Source organism: Triticum aestivum, chromosome 4D, assembly GCF_018294505.1.
Source record: "Triticum aestivum cultivar Chinese Spring chromosome 4D, IWGSC CS RefSeq v2.1, whole genome shotgun sequence".
Classification (NCBI taxonomy): domain Eukaryota; kingdom Viridiplantae; phylum Streptophyta; class Magnoliopsida; order Poales; family Poaceae; genus Triticum; species Triticum aestivum.
The window spans coordinates 278391650-278415708 of NC_057805.1; the positions used below are offsets into that span (position 1 = coordinate 278391650).

General features: G+C 44.8%; 1 protein-coding gene and 1 long non-coding RNA gene across 5 annotated transcripts; both read right to left on the reverse strand.

The window, feature by feature from the left end:
- Positions 1–2109: 2109 nt before the first annotated feature.
- On the reverse strand, positions 2110–5331 carry LOC123097462 (protein FAR-RED IMPAIRED RESPONSE 1). 4 transcript variants are annotated; one of them, XR_006447241.1, is made up of 5 exons: positions 5185–5331; positions 4697–5021; positions 3506–4124; positions 3179–3425; positions 2110–3004 (listed from the first exon to the last, which is right to left on the reverse strand). XR_006447241.1 is itself a non-coding variant. In XM_044519212.1 (5 exons), the coding sequence occupies exons 3-5, from the start codon at positions 3761–3763 to the stop codon at positions 2402–2404; spliced, it is 1128 nt and encodes a 375-aa protein (XP_044375147.1). In that variant the 5' UTR covers positions 3764–4124; positions 4697–5021; positions 5185–5331; the 3' UTR covers positions 2110–2401. The 4 variants fall into 4 exon arrangements, 3 of the variants coding, with proteins under 3 accessions (XP_044375147.1, XP_044375144.1, XP_044375146.1); XM_044519212.1 differs by having other exon boundaries at positions 3145–3411; XM_044519209.1 differs by having other exon boundaries at positions 3079–3411.
- Positions 5332–6134: 803 nt separating this feature from the next.
- On the reverse strand, positions 6135–8688 carry LOC123099904 (uncharacterized). Its single transcript, XR_006448294.1, has 3 exons — positions 8201–8688; positions 6816–6844; positions 6135–6675 (listed from the first exon to the last, which is right to left on the reverse strand). It is a non-coding gene; the product is annotated as an uncharacterized lncRNA (long non-coding RNA).
- Between the last annotated feature and the right edge of the window lie 15371 nt (positions 8689–24059).

The following is a 24059-nucleotide window of genomic DNA, read 5'->3' on the forward strand; positions in this document are numbered from 1 at the left end:
TGTTAGCCTAATGTGGTTTTTCGTGGGTGATGGTGTTGTAAATCTTGCGGTGAACTTGGCATGGGTGGTTCGCCATGCTTGGTTTCTCCCCCTTCGTGATTGTGTCGTCTCCTCTACAATAAATAATGTAACAAAGTGATGTGCAGTTTTGTGAACGGATTAAGTAGCTAACCGAGTGATAAAATGTGCCAAATTGTCACATAAGTAAATGTTGCATAAGAAGGTGTGTTGTGCAGAACTATAGATACCCAATTAACTGAAAAGATATACAATGAGATTACACCTACTTAGTAATTCAGCAAGAAGGCGTGTTTGTGTAATACAGCAAGAAGGCGTGTTGATGTATTATAGTGTTAACGCCTACTTAGTTCATGAAATTAGCCACTACATTATAAATTGGATACTTCATTAGCGGCATAACACAATTTGATGAGGACATGACTACCTTGGATACGACCAAAAATAGTGCATACATGTATATTTGTGAGGTGATTTATAATGCAAACTATGCAATAATTTATTTATATCATCCAGGACAAAGATACTTCACAAATTTTTGTGTCATGTTTAATTGCAGGTGTATGGGACGTTTGTATAATCCACATACGAAGATAAGGGAAAAATAGAAGTTTAGGTGTTGTTCAAAAAGTCTTCTCACGTCATTTTTGGGCCAAGAGAAGATAGAGTCCAAGTCTCTCACGTTCTGGATTTAGATTCGGACTGCACAGACATATCTGACTCAAAACGCCAATAACTCTTTCATACATACTCCAAATTAGGTGATTCTTTTTTTGTTGGAAAGTAGATTTCGTGCTCTTTCCAACCCAATTGGGTTCACCTTAAAATTCGTCCGGGGCATTGAGTTATCGACGAAACCATCTGACGCTGCAGCAGAATCCGAGTCAAACTACAAGTCCAAAGGTGTTGCATCACCTCCACTTGGGCCCATGAGCCTTGTACGACCTAGGGTTAGTTTCAGGCTGCCTTGGGACGTCCTCCCACCTCCTAGGCCGCCACCCTTTGGTCTTATATAAGTAGATCCATTTAGTAGCTTTTTCTTTGGGATTTGTTTAGTTAAAAGTTAGCCATTGCAACTTCGTGTACTTCGTTTGTGTCCAAAGAACAGACCAAGACCACTTTAGGATCCCCACCTTTATCAGTAATTCATCTATATTCGCAATATTCAGACTGCATTATCATATTCTTGCTTGTTTTTTGATTGCGTGCAGGAATAGACCTTCGTGGTCAGGTTGAGCGTGCTTCTAGTATCATCAGTAACATCAGGAGATTGGTTTAGCGATTGCTAAGGCGCAACGTCGTGCATGTTTGTAGTCGGATTGTCAAAGTCGACTCCACCAAATCGATAATTATATCTCATCGAAAGATCGGGACCCTCGCCTCTATCACAATGGAAAGTACGTCTCATCGTAATAAGATGTAAAATGAACACCAAAGAATCTAAGCTTCTGACATATTGAGCGATAAAAGTCATGCTATGAGTACAAATTTTACTTTCAAATTAGGCATGCAGATCGCCTATTGTATGATCTAGCTATCACCTTTGCTATACAAAAATGTTATCTACGTTGGAATCAACATGTAAAGGAAAGACGAAAAAGAGAAATAAAGTGGAAAAAGAAGGGCACGATAAGGGCCCTTAGACATAATATTTTTGTGCGTGCGTGTTCTATGTGATTTGATGTGATTGATCTATAGGCAAAATTCCAACAATCTATGGGTATTAAGGTACAGGGTAATTATTTAACACTAAGATTGCAAGAAAAAGGACAATACCTTGCGAAAATGCCGTTTGGAGGCCGAGCTCCATGCAGCTCGCTATCCTGGTCGTCAGTAATCCCATCGAGATGCTGCAGCGACGCATTTATGTCATGTATTCGAGCTAGCAGCTGCAACCCCAACCCCATATTCTGTATTTTCCTACATTAGCATCCCATGTCGTCCACGGCTCGCTGACAGGTTGGTTAGCCATGCGATGCACTCCCCCATCATGGCCCTGCAGTGCCAGCATCACTCACGCACACTCATGAACATGGGCACGCTCACGCTCTCATGTTCATCAGGGGCTTCTGGCCGTTGGAGCCAGCTAACTGGGATCTGAACGTTGCAGATGACCGTTCTCTATGTTTTACACAAATAACATACGGGTTCTAATAACAAAGTGTCACACAGCCAAATCCATACAATCGCTAAAACAAAAACTAAGGGCCTGTTTGGTATGGTAATCCACCGGCTCCACGAATCTGGCGGAGCACTAATTCCCCTGCTCCGAAATTTTGAACTGCAGCCCGCTCCGCTCCGTGGCAGAGCTGTGGAGCGGAGGGGCTCCGAACAGGCACTAAAATTCAGATTTTCTCAGACTTTAGGCGGGTTGCTGCATGCGTTATTCCTGTGGCCTGTCACCCACATTTTGAGCAGCGCGGAGATTTCCTAGGTGCCTTTGGCACATCCCCTCTGGCAGGGCATGTTGTGCTCTTGTGCCCCTGAATTCTACATATAGAACATAATTTGCTCCTCTTCGATGGTTGTTCATATGGAGCCTTGTCGCGGCTGGTTGTTGGACGCCCAGCCGATCGTTTCTTGGACGGTGTTGGAAACACACCTGATCCTTGTGAAAGGGTGTGCACAGATTCAGTTCTCCCAAAGTGCTGCTTGTTCCCATCCCAGAGCCGGCTGAATCTGCAGCCAGCTCTCTATCAGACAAACCAAGCCCATCCCGCACGGCGGCAACTGGCTCGGGGAGCACTTTGACATCTCGCATTTTCTCCATTGCAAGTGCATATGCTTCCACATTGTTGTCACCTAACTTAACCACATCCACTGCCAACAAGTATAAAGTGTTGTGTCGACGAGAAGAATACTTCAGGGGCCCATGGTCCTTCTGGTAGCGCAAATACTCCGGTAGTAGTATATCTCTTGCATCTCTAGTCCATCGCTTGAGCACATGTTTCGGAGGGAGCTCATGCAGTTTTAGGTGTATCATGACCTGGCGAACCAGCAACCAAAAAATGTCAGTTTCATGACCTAACCAACAGCACATGTTTTCGGAGGGGAGCTCACACAGAAAATGGTTTGTAAAATACCGAAGAGGAGATATGACATGCCCTTAAGCGCATGACTACAAACCATTCCATAGTTCTCAAATGTTCCACACTCGCACCTGAACTCATTGGCTGTCTCACTCAGGGAGATGACAAACTCATTCTTGCACCACTTTTCCCTTGACTGGAATTTTATGTGCCTAGCAATGTACTCCAATTGGGGCTTGACTTCTACAAGATCATACGACCCACACACGTGCAATGCTTCACCAAATTTCTCAAACATTGTTCTGGTGTAAACCTGCGATGCATGTACCTCGACTGGGATCTTTTGCTTCAGGACAATCCCACCCTGCAAGTGACAACCTCAACAAGACGAATTTAGATTCTAAAAATCTGAGCATTTCAAAAGCAGATAGATTGATAGAAGACTAATCCAAACTCACTAGTTTTGTCCTTTTCTCCTGGTAACTTTCTTCTGAGTTGCCGTCAAATTGCATCTTCTCATATTGCCGGATGAACAAATGCATGGGGCAGCCTGGTGGTACATACCCTTTCAGAAGGTGGTTTGCGCTCTCGCTTCGCTGCGTACTTGTCATCTTTGCACAAAACACACCCATGAAGTATGGCTTCGCCCACTTCCCCCTCACTTCGTAAAGCTGGGTTAGGAATGCATTGGTTTGGAGGCCATATTTTTCAATCATGCATGCCCAGCCCTTCTCAAATTCATCAATACTAACTATGTGGTGGACTAGCTTGTTGAATTCTGGCTTGAATTCACTTCCCTTTGCAAAGCAGTGCCCCAAGGCTCTCTTTTGCCTTCTTCAGGACGTGCCATTTGCACCACCGATGTGCAGTCCGCGGCATGACGTCGCCTATTGCAATTTCCATCGCGCGAGCTTGATCTCTCCCAGCCACAAAGAAATCAAGTAAGATCATTAGAATTTTATACATCAAGCACTCTAACAAATTATATCAATGACAATGTTTTTTTTTCTTTTTTTTGTATCCAATCATGCATTACCTGTTAAGATAGTTTTTGGCTGTGACACACCAACTTTGACCCTGCGAACAAATGACACACCAACTCATCAGCGGATTAAATCCACTGAAGGGCACAAAATAAAGTGTTGTCCATGGGCACACTGCTCACACAACTTGCTGGTATACATAGCAGAATCAAGAATTTTTGTTGGGTATATAACTTGCTAGACATATATGTGTTTCTATGCTAGTAGCAGGGCCAGATTCAAAAAAAAATCATTTTAACAACCCCGAAAAACGGCAAGCTAGCATCATCCATTTCCTTGGTGTGCGAGACCAGCGTTTTTTTGTGATCCGAGGCATCAGACATGTCTCGAAAAATCGTCATAGCATGTTCTTTTTTATTCCTTTATTCTGGACATTGAATCACCCCTGCTGTGACTGATCGCTCATGTGCTACACAACACAGGTAACCCTCCCAAAAACGCTTTTCAACGTTCATGTTGCTTACTAATTTTCAACATGATGAACCGGCCAGAAAATTCAAAATCGACCAGACAAACAGCTTTTGTGCAACAAAACTACGAGCAAAAGCTGATGATGCATATACTTCAGCAGAAAATTAATCGACATTATCTAAAACACAAATTCACCTCCTGATCCAAGAAGATTGGTTTGCACTTGACACTCCCATGCCATCTTCGTCTGGATCCTGGTCCGCAGCATCAGGGACTATATTTGCACTGCCTATCTCGCAGGAATCGCCATCCCTTCATCGCCAAGATCATACGACGCGCACCCCCCATACCAGCTCCTTCGCCCCCTTCATAATCCATGCCGCCACCAGCTCGTCCCATCGGCAGAGAAGAAATCAAAGCCTCCTCCGCATCCTCTGTTCCACTTATGCCGCCTTCAGTCAGTTGCTCACCGGCAACGAGATCCCTTAAGCAAATTCCGCTGTCCAACCGCGACACAAACCTGCTCAGGCAAACGAGAGCCAGCCAGATCTGTTTGTTAGAGGAACAAGTCAAGTCCCGCAAAAAAAAAAGAGGAACAAGTCAAGGGAAACTCCGATCGATGGAATTCTAGCTCAAAAATCACACCCCGTAGCGAGAACTTGAGCGAGATTTAGGAATATTACCCTGCTGCAGATTCCTCGAAGAAGAACTCCATGCCGTCCATGGCGAGAAGCGGCGCTGCCGCCCCGCGCCCCACGCGGTGCCGTCCACTTTCTGGGGCCCAAACACGAACATGCGATGCTTAATGGTCGACGCTGCTGTCGCCGAGCGGGCCCAGCAACCACACATTTATTTTTCTCACCAACCAACCTCGCCAGCGCGCGAGGTGGGCCAAATTCGAAGCCTCACGGACCGAACATCTTGTGCGTGCGCGCCAGTATAGAAATCATAGGCCCATGTACAAAGCGGGAACAGAAATAGGCAGCACCGCTGTATTTATACCAGACAGAAATCAGATAGAAACGGTAAATAGAAAAAGAGCGGAGGCCACGCATCACGACGCCCGAACGAAGGACGCAGATACCGGCCTCCATGCAGCTCGTCCACCAAAACGCCCCTCTCAATACCTTGTCCATGTTTCTCTCTAATCTATGCAACCATCAGAATGTCACGGATTATAGACCACGTAATGTTCTGAAGTAGCATCATCAGATCTCTTATCCAAGCGACACAGATTAAGAACATTTATTTATCTTTAGTAGTATGGGGCTGGCGTTTTGGCTCCCGGGTGAACAGTAACAGAAAAACAATATTAAATGTTTTTAAAAAATTCTGAATTTTTTTGTAGATGATTGTATTAGTGTCGCAAACATGACGGTGTTTTGTTGGTAAAACAAACAAATTTGGGTAACTTTTGGTGTTCGATTTGTTTTTTTTTTGTACAAGCCAAAATATTTTATCTTTTTGCCTCAAAATTTGCAGGTAGCATTTGGATGTGACTAAGTACACCAAAAAATTTTGTATTGTTTTTTTTTCATTTAAAAAAAAATATTGGCCCCGGGAGCCAGCCAAAAATCTACAACCAGTACATCTCTCCTTTGTTGAAGACATCTCACCATGCAAACCTGAAGTATATTCTAGTATTAAAACTGAACAGAAATAAATACTACAACTATCCGAAAATAGTAATATTACAGATGAAGAGTAGAATAACTCATATAATATAAAATGATTTGCTAGCTACTATGAGAATGATGAGTTGTTTTGCAGCACTGCATCTTCTCCTGAACATTGCTATCTCTTTAATTCAGTAATGTATGTAAGTCAAAAGTGTAAGACATAGAACCTACGGAGTTCTGGTTGACAAACATCACACAATATACTTTCAGAGTTCTGATTGACAAGCATCGTCAGGTGCCCAACCTTCAGTCAAGATGACAATATGGCATTATCTTCTCTCAACTGCAGTCCTCCTAGCCTACTCGTGCACCACATCACCCAGTCACGCGGTTGACCCTACCTGTCCACCTGTAAAGTGGGTTGTGGTCAAAACCTGCCAGACGCCGTCGTCACACATGCTGGTTCGGTGTTCCCATGCCAACAATGCCCTAACATGACAATTTTTTGCATGATCTTCAGGTAGCATCACCGGCCAGGATATCGTGGCTACATTCCTGGCAACAAAGGAGGCTAAGATTGAAGAGGATTTCACTGATGTGGTTATAAGAAACAAAACAAAAGAAACAATGGTCTTGCAAATGAACAAAAGCACAAACATCTCACTCCTCTCTTTGGCAGTGAAGAAAGATCTTACCATCCTACAGTAAGCTCCTCTCTTCCTCTCTGTGAGCAGATATTGTAAGTTAGAAACTTTGGAGATATTCACTCAACTAAAGAAGCTATAAAATAAGATAATCACGAACATATTGAGCGAAAATACATATCTGCACCTGAGCTCATCTGCAACCCCGCTGACGAAAAAATCAAAACAAATACTAGAAAAATTCAAAATTCCATTTTTTTGTGTGGTAGACAATTTGATGTGTGAGGTCCGCTCCAATTTTCAAGTCATTTGGACATATGAGGAGCTCTCAGCAAAAAAGACAAATTGGGGGTCTGTAAAAATATTTACTGTTCATGTACTGTTTTGGTCCGATTTGTCTTTTTTGCTGAGAGCTGCTTAGATGTCCAAATGATTTGAAATTCGGAGCAGGCCTCACGAGTCAAATTATCTACAACACAAAAAAATTGGATTTTTTTAATTTTTTTACGAATTTTTTTCTAGCCGGGTGCAGATGAGCCTGGGCACCGAAACGCCCTACTCTAAGAGGTGATACATAGTTTGTGATCATGAAATCAACACAGTCTAGAAAATATGACCGAATGATTATGCCAATAAGACAACAACAAATGCAGAAGAATTCTGACCAACAAAAAATTTAAGAAAACTGACCACCAGTTAATAAAGATAAGGCCAGGAGATAAACATTGATAAAAGATTAATAGTTACTTCTGGAAATATAGAAATAGCATTGTAATCAGTGTGTTGGAAGAAATATAAACAAAATGCATGTTTACGTGTCAGTGGCTATCCAATCAGCTATCTTATGTGTGCGTCTGTTGCTAGTCAATCCACTTTTTCAATCTACCCTGCTACCCAGGTTTGATAGCTCCCGAGGCAAGCCAGCTTTGCTGCCTGCGCATTTTGCCGTCAGCCACAGACATCTGCCAGCTGAAAGACTGATTTCAGAAATATACTGGTTTCAGATATCTTCATAACTTATAGGCATTTCAGGTATCATGAACATGTTTTAGAATGTCATGTGTAGAAAGTAAAGACTATTAAAAAAAGAGGATTAATTATCTATGGATAGTCCTTTTTACTGTTATATGACTAAGGATTTTTTTTTAATCCACACGGGAAAATATATTGCTCCAGCGATTCTCAAAGTATATTGTCTACCATGGTTTTAATCAACCTGCTGTCAAACCGATTGCATATATTGTTTGCCATGGTTTTATTCTCCACTTGATCAAAAAAATCATTCATTCTCCATTAGAATCAAAATATGAACCTAATCAATCTCACAAGACACCTCGGTATGCTGAATAAATCAAGATTAACACAAGCACTAATACAGCGCCAGACAGTTACCAAAAATTAATGACAACGATGGGAGAGGACTGAGATTGACGCACCTGTGATGGTGTCCTCGATGGAACAAAGAGAGTGCTGAAGTCTGGGATGTTGGCCTTCCACGCATCCTCATACATCTGCTACGACTCATGCTAACGACGCCGCCTTGCCTTGGATCGGCCGACAAGCGTGGTGGTGCCGAGCATGACCCGCCATAGCGTGCTGTTGATGACGAAGCCGTCGCGCCGATGAGCACCATGTAGTTGCGCCGCGTCCTGCAACCAAGTCTTCCCGGTACTGCGCCACAACGCCGTGGTGAAGAAACGAGGGGAGGAGGTGGGAGTGTAAGGGAGGAGGGGGGAGGCGAAGGGCGCCGGCGGCGGCAGGGGGCGCAGAAACACGTGTAGGTGCAGACGGCGGCGTCCAGCCATGCGAGGCGTGGGGCGGCGGGCGGAGGCGTCGAGGCGCAGGAGTGAGGGCCGCGGGGGAGATTTTCGTTCCTGAGATGCAAGGGGGGGATCGTCCGCATCCACTTTTTTCTTTTTAACGAGGGATGGAGATACGCGGGGGGCGATCAATAATAAAGGCGAAAGAAAGGAAACCAAATATTTGATCGATCGATCGCTTGGTAACAATGCGAAGCGAAACGACAATGTACAATTAGGAAAGGTAACAATCGATGCGTTAGAAAAATTAGGATTTTGAATTGATTTTCATGAAAATAAAGTTTTATTGTTTGGTAACGTGATATCTACCTGCCTGTTTGTGACGTGTCTGGTTAGGAAAATTTGCAAATGATAAGAAAGTTATTATCTGGAGGATGAAAAAAAATCAACATGAGGATATGAAGATGGAAGGTGAGATGAAAATAACCAGACGAAAAAAAACCATGGAGACTATTCTACTAACTGAGACATTAGGAATAGAGACTAGTTGAATGTTCGTGCGTTGCTACGGGCTATAATGCATAAAAATGAATCAAACAAATGATTAAGGTCATGTCCAAGGTTAAAATTCACTTCTCTCTTGTACGGCCGAGTGTTTTTGGACATCAAATGGGCGCCCATCTGATGGCCTCAACCTTTGGTCAGGCGAATACTTGGCGATGGTGGCTACGCCACCTCCCCCGTCCGGCGAGGCCTTGGCCTTTGCCGCCTTTGCCGTGTGTGAGGTTTTGCCCGCACTACGGCCCCGCGGCGGCCCCGTCCGCCAACAGTCCTGTCGATCTCGGAGTCCAGATCGATCTGGTATGCCTAGGGTTCGAGTCCGTCGGTGGTACGATTCCTATTTCCGCACGCAAGGCTTCCCCACCCGATCAGGCTCCATATCTTGCTGGAGCTACGTGGAAAGAACACCGTGCCATCAAACAAAGCTTCCCCCCCTGATCGAAACAAGCCGCCAGATCCAATTCTCGGGAGTAGTCCACCTCCTACCGGGGTGTCGTTGAAGCCGCTGTCATTAGCGATCTTGGCGGGTGCAGTGGAGGTGAAACCAACGGACGGTGGGGGCGATGATGGGGCTCCCATAGCGGACGCTACCCGCCCGAAGCCGGCCAATGGTGGATCCAAGACTGCCCTTGCAGAGAGCTCCGCAGCCGCGAATGCCATCACAGGAGGCGGACAGAGCATGGTCCGGCTGGTAATTGGTGGACCGAGGCCGGCGGCGGATCGGCCGGTGATCACAGGACCTGAAGACTTCGTGAAAGGAGAAGACCTTGATGAGGAAGTGGTGTTGACAGAGTTGTACCTAGAGGAAGTAGGTGTCACAGAGGAACCTGAACGACCATGCAAGATGATCATGCTTGTACATGCTGAACTGCAAGTCCGGAAGGGCACACCAAAGAAACAGAAGCTGGTCATGGAGGAGAGGTACACACAGGAGATGTTGCAGGGAGGTGCGGCTGGAGTGGATAGTATCATGGAGGCAACCAGCCCAGGGGCCGCTGGTCAACTGACGGAGCCAAGTGTGGTGCTCCGTCAGGAGCAATGAATTGCATAAGTTGGAACTGTCGGGGGGCGGCCAATAAACCGACAGTTCGCGACTTAGTTGGCATGGTGAAGGCAACACAGACAAAAATTTTGTTTTTATGTGAGACTAGACAGAGTTCAGAAAAAATAAAAAGATTACGTACTCGGTTAGGCCTTAGAGGTTTTTCCGGTGTCAGCAGTAATGGGTTGAGTGGTGGCCTTGCTCTTTTCTGGTGTGATAGTCTGCATGTTGAAGTTCAATCATCGAATGACAGATATATTGATGCATATGTGCGGCTGCCTGAGCATGATCCTTTGTGGCGGTTGACATGTGTGTATGGGGAACCACGCACCGCAAATCGACATCTGATGTGGACTCTCATGACAAGCCTTAAACAACAATCTGATCTCCCTTGGTGTGTTATGGGTGATTTTAATGAGGCCATGTGGTCCTTTGAGCATTTTTCGGTGACACCTCGCAGTGAGAGCCAGATGCTTGCATTCAGAGACACACTAGAGGTATGTGAACTGGTGGATCTTGGATTCTCTGGCTTACCGTTCACTTATGACAATAAGCAGAGAGGCAGAAAGAATGTGAGGGTACGTCTGGACCGGGTGGTTGCGGATAACCGGTGGCGGGATATATTTGGGGAGGCACGAGTGGTACATAAAGTGTCACCATGCTCAGATCATTGCCCGCTTATGCTACAGTGTGTTAAAGAGGAGACTAATCATGTACGTACTAATTTTAGAAGGTACGAAACCTTCTGGGAGAGGGATGAGAGCCTCCCTGAACGTGTGGCAGAAGCATGGAGGAGTGCAGGACAGCAATTTAGCCTTTGAGATATTCGTTCAGGCCTTGCTAAGCTCATGACTAAGCTACACGCGTGGAGTAAAAAGAAATTTGGTAATATTACAAATGAACTTGAAAAATCTAGAACCAGGCTGGAGGAGCTAATGAGCATGAATGCAGATCGGAATGATATACGGAAAGAGTCCGACCATATGCAGGAATTGTTGTTCCGAGAGGAGATGCTATGGATGCAACAAAGTCGTATTGACTGGCTTCGTGAGGGAGACCGTAACACAAACTTTTTTCATAGGCGAGCAGCATGGAGAGCACGGAAAAATAAAGTGAAAAGGCTAGTTGATGATAGCGGTGGCAGCCACGGGGAGCATGAGGTAATGGCTAACATGGTTAGTTTATATTTTCAAAACCTCTTCACCCGTGATGACTCACTTGTGCAACAGCATCTCCTGGACTTATATGATGAGAGAGTTACTTCGGAGATGAATGACCGTCTGTGTGCTGAATTCAGTGAGAAAGAAATATCTGACAGTTTATTCCAGATGGGGCCCTTGAAGGCGCTAGGCAAGGACGGCTTCCCAGCGAGGTTTTTTCAGAAAAATTGGCTAGTTATGAAGGGCGAAATTATCAAGGCTGTTCAGGAATTTTTCCGGACAGGGGTTATGCCAAATGGTGTGAATGAAACGGTAATCGTCCTTATTCCTAAGGTTGATGAACCTGTTCGAATGACTGACTTTCGGCCAATAAGTCTATGTAATGTCATTTACAAAATTGTTGCTAAGTGCTTGGTGAACAGACTCAGGCCACTTCTTGATGAGATTATATCACCTTCCCAGAGTGCATTTGTGCCAGGTAGACTGATCACAGATAATGCACTACTTGCCTTCGAATGTCTGCATTTTATTCAGCATGAGAAAAATCCAGAAAATAGCTATTGTGCGTACAAGCTAGACCTGTCAAAGGCCTATGACAGGGTCGACGGGGGGTTCTTGAAGCAAGCGATGGAGAGGATGGGTTTCTCTCACCGGTGGGTGCAATGGATTATGACATGTGTCACCACGGTGAGCTATTCTGTTAAATTTAATGGAGCCCTTCTGGATTCGTTTGCACCGACGCGAGGGCTTCGGCAAGGTGACCCCTTATCCCCCTTTTTGTTCCTCTTTGTGGCTGATGGATTATCTGCTCTATTGAGACAGGGAGTGCAAGATCATGCCTTCCAACCAGTGAAAAATATGTAGTAGGGCGCCGGGAATATCACATCTCCTGTTTGCAGATGACACACTCTTATTCTTTAAAGCTAGCGTTGAGCAAGCTCAGTATGTAAAGGGTGTCCTTCAGAGTTACGCGGGAGGCACGGGCCAGCTCATAAATCCGCAAAAGTGCTCTATTCAGTTTGGTGACAACTGCCCTTTGGTGATACAAACAGCAGTTAGACAAGTACTGCAGGTACACAATGTTGAGTTTGAAGGGAAATACCTCGGTTTACCTACCCCGGATGGGCGCATGCATAAAGGTAGATTCCAAATGCTGCAGGCAAGCTTAACTAAGCGAATTATGGCCTGGGGGGATACGCTCTCACAGGCAGGGAAGGAAACACTGATCAAATCTGTCCTGCAAGCTATCCCCACTTACATAATGGGAGTGTTCAAACTACCTTATTCTGTGTGCGATGATCTCACCGTTTGGTCAGAAACTTTTGGTGGGGGTCTAAAGAAGGCAAGAGGAAGACACACTGGCGAGCATGGGAGAAATTGATTGAACCAAAAGGAAAGGGGGGCCTTGGCTTCGGGGACTTCCGCATCTTCAACCAAGCATTGCTAGCTCGGCAAGCTTGGCGCCTTATAACAAGGCTGAACTCCTTGTGCTCCCAGGTTCTCAAAGCAAAATATTACCCTAATGGGTCCCTTGAGGACACTGTTTTTTCGGGTAACGCGTCACCGACTTGGCATGCTATCCAGCATGGTCTCGAGCTGCTCAAACGCGGGCTCATATGGCGCGTGGGCAATGGAGAGCAAATTCGAATCTGGCGCGACCCGTGGATCCCACGCCCAACTTCCTACAGGCCCATCACGCAACGGCGAACATGCCGGCTCAGGCGGGTATCGGAGCTATTGGATGCTAACGGAAGGTGGCGGGTGGACCTCCTCCAACAACACTTCAGCCCCCCCGACATGGAATGCATCTTGACGATCAAGGCTAGCCCACGAAGGATGGAGGATGTCCTATCATGGGCGCCGGACACGCGGGGCAAGTTCAGTGTCCGCAGCGCATACAAGACCGCTCTCGAGGAGCGGACCAGCACCACCGCGTGCGCCACGAGCAGGGCACCGGACGGCACTCGTGTCGTCTGGAAGGCAGTGTGGGGGTGCCCTGCTCCCCCTAAGGTACGAGTTTTCGCATGGAGAGTCACGACGAACTCTCTGGCAACGCTTGAAAATAAACATAAACGTACACTGGAGGTGTCTAATATATGTGCTTTATGTGGTTTGGAATGCGAGGACACATACCACGCTCTATGCCGTTGTCCGTTGGCCCGACAGCTATGGACGGCGATGGCGCGTACATGGACTATGCCCAAGCTGGAGACCGTCGTCAACACTGGGCCGGAGTGGATCATCCACCTGCTGGACCAATGCAAGAACGAGGAGAGACTACCTGTGGTGATGACACTTTGGCGGAGCTGGTATGTACGTAATGAAGTATACCACCACAAACCTGCACCACCACTTGAGGCTTCTACCAGATTCCTGTCCGGCTACAACAATACGCTGTTGTACATTCGGCAAAACCCATCTGATGACGTTGCCAAGGGGAAGGGAGTGATTACCTATGGTGGCCGCACGTCCGGCAAAGAACGACATAAAATACCAAGCACTTGCTCACGTCCTGTTGAGCACTGGAGCAAGCCTCCATTTGGCTGGGTAAAACTAAACGTGGATGGTGCATGGAAGGAACAGGAGGTGCTGGGATGATACTTCGTGATCATACAGGTGCCGTCATTTTCGCTTCTTGCCGGTTCATCCCACGCTGTACGAACGCCCTCGAGGCAGAGATGGCGGCGCTCATGGAGGGAGTGACTCTGGCTATGGAACGGAGCCCGGACAGGTTGATAGTGGAGACGGACTGCTCGACGGCGGCTCACATGGTCAGGGACACCGAAACTAACAGGTCTCCAGTGGCGGCCATGGTTGGGGACATCAAGCAGATCCGAGCTGTCCGGCCACATGAAATAGCGGTGATTAAACGAGAGCAGAATAAAGCTAGCCACGCTCTCGCACAAATGGGCCGTTTACTGCCCAAAAGTGATGTTTGGCTTCGTTGTGCTCCCGATGAGGTTGACATCTTATGTCAACAGGATTGTAATGACTCTGGTTAAGTAATGAAAGTTTCGTTATGCGCAAAAAAAAATGGGCGCCCATCAAACTCCCAAAATTTAATCATCAAGACAGGTGAGGTTCCTCCAAATCTAGACCATATGTGGGGAAGAAATGTGGTTGTCTGAACTATTCGCCATGTTATCTTCAGCACGCAGGCCCAACACAAAAAACCCACACCATGACGCGTCCTTACCTTTTCCTGCCAGACCCTCCACTTCCCGCTCGGTTTCTGCCATGGCGGGACATTTCTCGCTGGAGCCCTCTCATTTAAAACCGGATGAAACCCACCTCACCTTCTCCACGGTGTCCTGTCTCTTTCATACCATAGTTCCCCACACACCACCAAGGAGCCCATCCCCAACTGCCTTGCTCTCTGCCTGATCCCATCCACCCATGTTTGTGTTGGTCCGCCTCCACCATCAAGGGGGAGTAGGTGTGCGCCGCCCGTGACGCCCCCCCCCCCCCCCCCCCCCCCCCGCGCGCATAATAAAAGTATGATGTCCATTGTTGGGAATGCAACTCATATGCAATCGTGTGTGTTATTAACTCTTGAAGCAACCAACCGACGATTTACCCTTTTGTCCTAATCAATATATATATGAACCGCTCACTTATGCAATTTGCTGCAAACCGTTGCGAGCGGCCAAACCCTTGCACCGGTCAGTCGATGCCTAGCAGTCGCCTTTCATTATGACTGGAATAATTAAAAAGGACTCTAACATATGAACCAACTTATGTAAATACCCTTGCATTGCTATGGAATAACATTCTAATTTTCAGCCATGTTTAATAAGTTACTCATATATATGAATTTAAGAATTTTCCAAAATGTATTGATTTTTTTACCTTGTCACGACAAACAAGTTGTTGGTCTTGCTTTATCTCACTCTAGCAACCACCGTGTACCCTTCTATCTCCCTCTGAAAGGCAGGAGGGATCAATCAAACACAATATTAGTCAAAAGAAGAGTAAACTCTTGATTCTTGGTAACACCAACCTTGGTGAGGAAAGTCATTTGGAAATATGGTACACAACATCTTCTTGTTATGTAAAATTCTTCAGTGGCCTGTAGCGTAGCATCAATAGACATGCATGGTTGCTCCGGTGTAGATCATAACATCTAATAGGAGAAGAGAAAAATGTTAATAGACATGTTAAAACAAAAGTTGATTGCATTAGAGATTTGTCATTATATTATAATTTCAGGTATCTTACATTGCCTACCAAGTGGTGAACAGAAATAAGATGCCAATGATCTACAAATGAAAAATATTCTCAGGCGCAAAAACTTATATAAATTTATTGAAAAAGGATTGTACTTGCCCAAAATTTAAATGATATGGACACACAATATAGGTGGCTAATACCATGACAACAACCAATATGTGGTATCCCACTTCTCAAAAGATATTCCATGAGAAAAAAATCTCTGAAGTATAAGGAAAATGCATATGTATCCTAGCTGAATCTCACGCAGAATATATCGAGGTCTACTGATGAAAGCAGTTATTTTCTCTAGATGAAGATCGCACTGCCAATGAAACATTATCTAACCTTGTACGTAAGCCACATGTATATCAATGAAGTACAAAGCCTACAAAGCACACCCTGCATGTACTAACTCTAGTGTACGACAAATTAGTGAAACTATCAATCTACGAGGAAGAGTCATCGTGATCAAGTGCTAACTCCATTGTCCACTGTACTGAAACTATTCTCCGGTGTCATATAAAAATAAATAATATCAACATGAGTATCGAAACTAAGTTATGGGAAGAAATAATGAAAAACAAAATATACCTTTTATGGATAGTTGCACAGTCAGTTCACACAATAAAATTTTCTGCTAATTTTCAAATATATCAAAGTCTTTCCTAAGGAAATATTGGGCGGTTGTAGTGAACAGGAGAAGTTAAAAGAGCAACACCACCGGGGTTACAGATCACAAGAAGAAAGCCCATAATTTTGACAAAAACTGTTTTTCCTCACACCAACCTTGCAACTCGTTAGTTAAAAGCACATCAGGTTTTCTTAGAAATATGTATTGAAAAGTATAAATTATAAAAACCCAAATTATGAATTAGCCATCAAGGCTACTATTCGTTTTTGCTGGAATTTAAGTGCAGACATCACTATGCAGAGAGAAATGATAAGTAGGATGCATATACTCACATTGAAAGTTTTCATCCCCAGCGCGATTTGGCCCTAACTGCTCCATTCCACTCCGGCATTGTTCACTAATTCTTTAGTTGTAGTGCACCGATCTAGCTAGCTTATGCTGTCAACGTTGCTTGCGACTATCTCTAATCAAAGGTAAAACAGAAAATTCATTGAGAAACAGCATAAGGAGAAGTGGAGAACCATAGAAGGGCGAAGTAAAAAGATCGGATCTAAATCCTTCAACTCGCCATGCACAGGTCATGTCATCTTTTTCGATGGACCATCAATCCTGAAGACACCTCCACATCGTATTGGTAGAGAGAGCAAGATCAAAATACAACTATCCATCAGTTCAACCTGTGAGGTTGGTACTCATGCCATGGGCATGGGGTCCTAGGACCATATGGCTCCGCAAGCGGAGCAGAGGACATGGTTCAGCGGAGTGGACGTAGCGTTGTCATCCCGAGCACCATGGAGCAAAACATACAGAGCAGCATGCCGATCTCCCCCAACGTGAGCTTGCCACCCTCCTCCCAGTCCACGTCCTCGCCATGCGTAACCGCACGCTGCAGGGAGTGCTCGTGGCGGCGCAGACCGCGACATAGATGTGGAGGAGCTGTGCCGGTGGCACCGAAGCCCGAGCGCGTTGTAGGATCGAAAGTATGTCTAGAGGGGGGTGATTAGACTACTTGACCAAATAAAAATCTAGCATTTTCCCAATTTTAAGTCTTGGCAGATTTTAGCAACTTAGCACAACTCAAGTAATCAACCTACACATGCAATTCTAAGAGTATAGCAGCGGAATGTAAAACAATTGCATATGAAGGTAATGGGAGGAGTTTGGAGGGAGAAAACGCAATATAGACACGGAGATTTTTGGCGTGATTCTGATAGGTGGTGCTATCGTACATCCACGTTGATGGAGACTTCAACCCACGAAGGGTAACGGCTGCGCGAGTCCACGGAGGGCTCCACCCATGAAGGGTCCACGAAGAAGCAACCTTGTCTATCCCACCATGGCCATCTCCCACGAAGGACTTGCCTCACTAGGGTAGATCTTCACGAAGTAGGCGATCTCCTTGCCCGTACAAACTCCTTGGTTCAACTCCACAATCTTGACGGAGGCTCCCAAGTGACACCTAGCCAATCTAGGAGACACCACTCTCCAAAAGGTAATAGATGGTGTTGATGATGAACTCCTTGCTCTTGTGCTTCAAATGATAGTCTCCCCAACACTCAACTCTCTCTCATAGGATTGGATTTGGTAGAAAGATGATTTGAGTGGAAAGAAACTTGGGGAAGGCTAGAGATCAAGATTTATGTGGTTGGAATGGAATATCTTGACCTCAACACAAGTGTAGGTGGTTCTCTCTCAGAAAATGTATGTTGGAAGTGTAGGCATGTTCTGATGGCTCTCTTCACGAATGAAGAGTGGGTGGAGGGGTATATATAGCCTCCACACAAAATCTAATCGTTACACACAAATCACCAAACTCGGTGGGACCGAATAATGAAACTCGGTCAGACCGATCTAGTTCAAAATGTGAACGTTAGGATTTTCGGTGGGACCGACATGTCATCTCGGTGGGACCGATTCCATTAGGGTTAGGGCATAACGTAATCTCGGTGAGACCGATTACACAAACTCGGTGGGACCGATTTTGGTAATAGACAAACAGAGAGTTGGTCAGGCAAACTTGGTGGGACCGATTCGCTCATCTCGGTTAGACTGAAACGTTACGAAAGGGAAACAGAGAGTTTGCATTGCAATCTCGGTGGGACCGATCGCTCATCTCGGTTAGAACGAAACGTTACGAAAGGGAAACAAAGAGGTTGCAATCCCATCTCGGTGAGACCGAGATCCCTATCGGTGAGACCAAAGTGACTAGGGTTTGTGGCAGTGGCTATGTCAAGTGAACTCGGTGGCGCCGGATAGAAAGTTTCGGTGGGGCCGAGTTTGACTTTTGGTTTGGGACATATGTGGATATGAGAAAGTAGTGGAGGATTTTTGGAGCATACCACTAAGCATTTTGAGCAAGTAACTCATTAAGCAACACCTCACCCCCTTTTAATAGTATTGGCTTTCCCTATGAACTCAATGTGATCTTGGATCACTAAAAGTGAAATGTAGAGTCTTGTGCTTTGAGCTTGAGCCAATCTTTTGTCCTTAGCATTTTGAGGGGTCTACTTTCTAATCCATGCCATGACAATCATTGAGCTTTCCTGAAATATTTATCTTGAAATAGCATTAGCTCAATGAGCTATATGTTGTTAGGAATTACCAAAACCACCCAGGGATAGTTGCACTTTCAATCTCTCCCTTTTTGGTAATTGATGACAACATATAGATCAAAGCTTCGACAAATGATCATAAGATTGAAATACATCGTCGCTTTGAGAAGTATGTGATAAGCAAGATCTCCCCCTAAATTTGTGCATTATTTAAAATTTGCTTTTAAATGCAAATGCACAATTGATTAGGATCATGGGTTACTCTTGCTTGTCACATACATCTTGGTGGAGCGCTCAAAATGATAGAAATTAAAAGCATGCACTCATCACCAAGCAAGTGAATGATCATATATAAGATATAAAAGATAGTATCATCCAAACGAGCATTAAGGTAGCAAATGATCAACCACATGATCATACAAGTATCTCACAAGGACTTAAAGTATCTCACACAAGCACACAAGCAAAAAGTTCAACCAAAAAGCAAAGAAGCAAGACACTCTCTCGAAGCCTATGATCTATACACATTTTCCCCCCTTTGGCAACAAGTTACCAAAAAGTTCAAATATGCATACTCCTATGCGTCTCTCAGGCTTGGTCTTCGGGAGGTGGTGTAGAGAGAACTCTGTTGGAAATATGCCCTAGAGGCAATAATAAAATGGTTATTATTATATTTCCTTGTTCATAATAATTGTCTATTGTTCATGCTATAATTGTATTAACCGGAGACCATAATACATGTGTGAATACGTAGACCACAATATGTCCCTAGTAAGCCTCTAGTTGACTAGCTCGTTGATCAATAGATGGTTACGGTTTCCAGACCATGGACATTGGATGTCGTTGATAACGGGATCACATCATTAGTTCGTCTGCTAAAGCTTTTCTAATGTCAAGTATCATTTCCTTAGACCATGAGATTGTGCAACTCCCGGATACCGTAGGAATGCTTTGGGTGTGCCAAATGTCACAACATAACTGGGTGGCTATAAAGGCACACTACGGGTATCTCTGAGAGTGTCTGTTGGGTTGGCACGAATCGAGACTGGGATTTGTCACTCCGTGTGATGGAGAGGTATCTCTGGGCCCACTCGGTAGGACATCATCATAATGAGCTCAATGTGACCAAAGAGTTTATCACGAGATGATGTGTTACGGAATGAGTAAAAGTGACTTGCCGGTAATGAGATTGAACGAGGTATTGGGATACCGACGATCGAATCTCGGGCAAGTAACGTACCGATTGACAAAGGAAATTGTATACAGGATTGATTGAACCCCCGACATCGTGGTTCATCCGATGAGATCATCGTGGAATATGTGGGAGCCAACATGGGTATCCAGATCCCACTGTTGATTATTGGCCAGAGAGCTGTCTCGGTCATGTCTGCATGATTCCCGAACCCGTAGGGTCTACACACTTAAGGTTCGGTGACGCTAGAGTTGTTATGGGAATTAGTGTGCAGTTACCGAATGTTGTTCGGAGTCCCGGATGAGATCCCGGAAGTCACGAGGAGTTCCGGAATGGTCCGGAGGTAAAGATTTATATATGGGAAGTCCTATTTCGGCCACCGGAAAATGTTCGGGATTTTTCGGTATTGTACCGGGAAGGTTCTAGAAGGTTCCGGAGTGGGGCCCACCTGCATGATGGGACCCACATGAACGTGGGTAGTGGGGGCAAGGCCCCACACCCCTGGTCAAGGCGCACCAAGATCCCCCCTTAGAAGGAATAAGATCATATCCCGAAGGGATAAGATCAAGATCCCTAAAAAAGGGGGATAACAATCGCTGGGGAAGGGAAATGATGGGATTTCTTTCCCCCACCTTTGCCAACGCCCCAATGGACTTGGAGGGAAAGAAACCAGCCCCTCCACCCCTATATATAGTGGGGAGGCGCATGGGAGCCGCACCCCTTCCCCTGGCGCAGCCCTCTCCCTCACCAACACCTCCTCCGTAGTAGTAGTGCTTGGCGAAGCCCTGCTGGAGAACTGCAAGCTCCACCACCACGCCGTCGTGCTACCGGAGCTCTCCCTCAACTTCTCCTCTCACCTTGCTGGATCAAGAAGGAGGAGACGTCCCCGGGCTGTACGTGTGTTGAACGCGGAGGCGCCGTTGTTCGGCGCTTAGATCGGAATCAACCGCGATCTGAATCGCTGCGAGTACGACTCCTTCATCCGCGTTCTTGTAACGCTTCCGCATCGCGATCTTCAAGGGTATGAAGATGCACTCCCCTCTTGGTGATGCATAGATTTTTTTTTAATTTCTGCAATGATCCCCAACAGTGGCATCATGAGCTAGGTCTATGCGTAGATTCTATGCACGAGTAGAACTCAAAGTAGTTGTGGGCGATGATTTGTTCAATTTGCTTACCGTTACTAGTCTTATCTTTATTCGGCGGCATCGTGGGATGAAGCGGCCCAGACCGACCTTACACGTACGCTTACGTGAGACAGGCTCCACCGACTGACATGCACTTGTTGCATAAGGTGGCTAGCGGGTGCCAGCCTCTCCCACTTTAGTCGGATCAGATTCGATGAAAAGGGTCCTTATGAAGGGTAAATAGCAATTGGCATATCACCGTTGTGGCTTTTGCGTAGGTAAGAAACGTTTTTGCTAGAAACCCATAGCAGCCACGTAAAACATGCAACAACAATTAGAGGAGGTCTAACTTGTTTTGCAGGGTATGCTATGTGATGTGATATGGCCAAAAGGATGTGATGAATTATATATATGTGATGTATGAGATTGATCATGTTCTTGTAATAGGAATCACGACTTGCATGTCGATGAGTATGACAACCGGCAGGAGCCATAGGAGTTGTCTTAATTTATTGTATGACCTGCGTGTCATTGAAAATGCCATGTAATTACTTACTTTATTGCTAACTGTTAGCCATAGTAGTAGAAGTAATAGTTGACGAGACAACTTCATGAAGACACGATGATGGAGATCATGATGATGGAGATCATGGTGCATGCCGGTGAGGAAGGTGATCATGTCGCGCCTTAAAGATGAAGATCAAATGCGCGAGATGATATTGGCCATATCATGTCACTCTATGATTTGCATGTGATGTTTGTCATGTTTACATCTTATTTGCTTAGAACGACGGTAGCATAAATAAGATGATCCCTCATAAAATTTCAAGAAAGTGTTCCCCCTAACTGTGCACCGTTGCGAAAGTTCGTTATTTCGAAGCACCACGTGATGATCGGGTGTGATAGATTCTAACGTTCGCATACAACGGGTGTAAGCCAGATTTACACATGCAAAACACTTAGGTTCACTTGACGAGCCTAGCATGTACAGACATGGCCTCGGAACACAAGAGGCCGAAAGGTCGAACATGAGTCGTATAGTGGATACGATCAACATGAAGATGTTCAACGATGATGACTAGTCCGTCTCACGTGATGATCGGACACGACCTAGTTGACTCGGATCATGTATCACTTAGATGACTAGAGGGATGTCTATCTGAGTGGGAGTTCATTAAATAATTTGATTACATGAACTTAATTATCATGAACATAGTCAAAAGGTCTTTGCAAATTATGTCGTAGCTCACGCTTTGGTTCTACAATTTTAGATATGTTCCTAGAGAAAATTTAGTTGAGAGTTGACAGTAGCAATTATGCGGACTGGGTCTGTAAACTAAAGATTGTCCTCATTGTTGCGTAGAAAGATTATGTCCTTAATGCACCACTCAGTGTGCTGAACCTCGAGCGTCGGTTGTGGATGTTGCGAACATCTGACATACACGTTTTGATGACTACATGATAGTTCTATGCGTAATGCTAAATGGTTTAGAATTGAGGCACCAAAGACGTTTTTGAAACATCGCAGAACATATGAGATGTTCCAAGGACTGAAATTGGGATTTCAGGCTAGTGCCCACGTCAAGAGGTATGAGACCTCTGACAAGTTTCTTAAGCCTGCAAACTAAGGAGAAAAGCTCGTTGAGCATGTGCTCAGATTGTATGAGTACTACAATCGCTTGAATCGAGTGGGAGTTAATCTTCCAGATGAGATAGTGATGGTTCTCCAAAGTCACTGCCATCAAGCTACTAGAGCTTCGTGATGAACTATAACATATCAGGGATAGATATGATGATCCTTGAGCTATTCGCGACACCGCGAAAGTAGAAATCAAATAGGAGCATCAATTGTTGATGGTTAGTAAAACCACTAGTTTCAAGAAGGGCAAGGGCAAGAAAGGGATACTTCATGAAACGGCAAATCAGTTGCTGCTCTAGTGAAGAAACCCAAGGTTGAACCCAAACCCGAGACTAAGTGCTTCTGAAATAAGGGGAACGGTCACTGAAGCAGAACTACCCTAGATACTTGGTAGATGAGAAGGCTGGCAAGGCCGACAGAAGTATATTGGATATACATTATAATGTGTACTTTACTAGTACTCGTAGTAGCACCAGGGTATTAAAATACCGGTTCGGTTGCTAAGTGTTAGTAACTCTAAATAAAAAGCTACGGAATAAACAGAGACTAGCTGAAGGTGAGATGACGATATGTGTTGGAAGTGTTTCCAAGGTTGATGTGATCAAGCATCGCATGCTCCCTCTACCATCGAGATTGGTATTAAACCTAAATAATTGTTATTTGGTGTTTGCGTTGAGCATAGACATGATTGGATTATGTTTATCACAATACGGTTATTCATTTAAGGAGAATAATGGTTACTCTGTTTATTTGAATAATACCTTCAATGGTCTTGCACCTAAAATGAATGGTTTATTGAATCTCGATCGTAGTGATACACATGTTCATGCCAAAAGATATAAGATAGTAATGATAGTACCACATACTTGTGGCACTGCCATTTGAGTCATATTGGTATAAAACGCATGAAGAAGCTCCATGTTGATGGATCTTTGCACTCACTCGTTTTTTGAAAAGTTTGAGACATGCGAACCATGTCTATTGGTTTATACGCATGAAGAAACTCCATGCAGATGGATCGTTTGGACTCACTTGATTTTGAATCACTTGAGACATGCAAATCATACCACATGGGCAAGATGACTGAAAGGCCTCGTTTTCAATGAGATGAAACAAGAGAGCAACTTGTTGGAAGAAATACATTTGATGTGTGCAATCCAATGAGTGTTGAGGCACACAGTGAATATCGTTATGCTCTTACTTCACAGATGATTTGAGTAGATTCTAAATATATTTACTTGATGAAACACAAGTCTGAATTATTGAAAGGTTCAAGTAATTTCAGAGTGAAGTTGAAGATCGTCGTGACAAGAGGATAAAATCTATGATATGATCATAGAGATGAATATCTGAGTTACGTGTTTGGTACACAATTAAGACATTGTGGAAATTGTTTCACAACTAATGCCGCCTGGAACA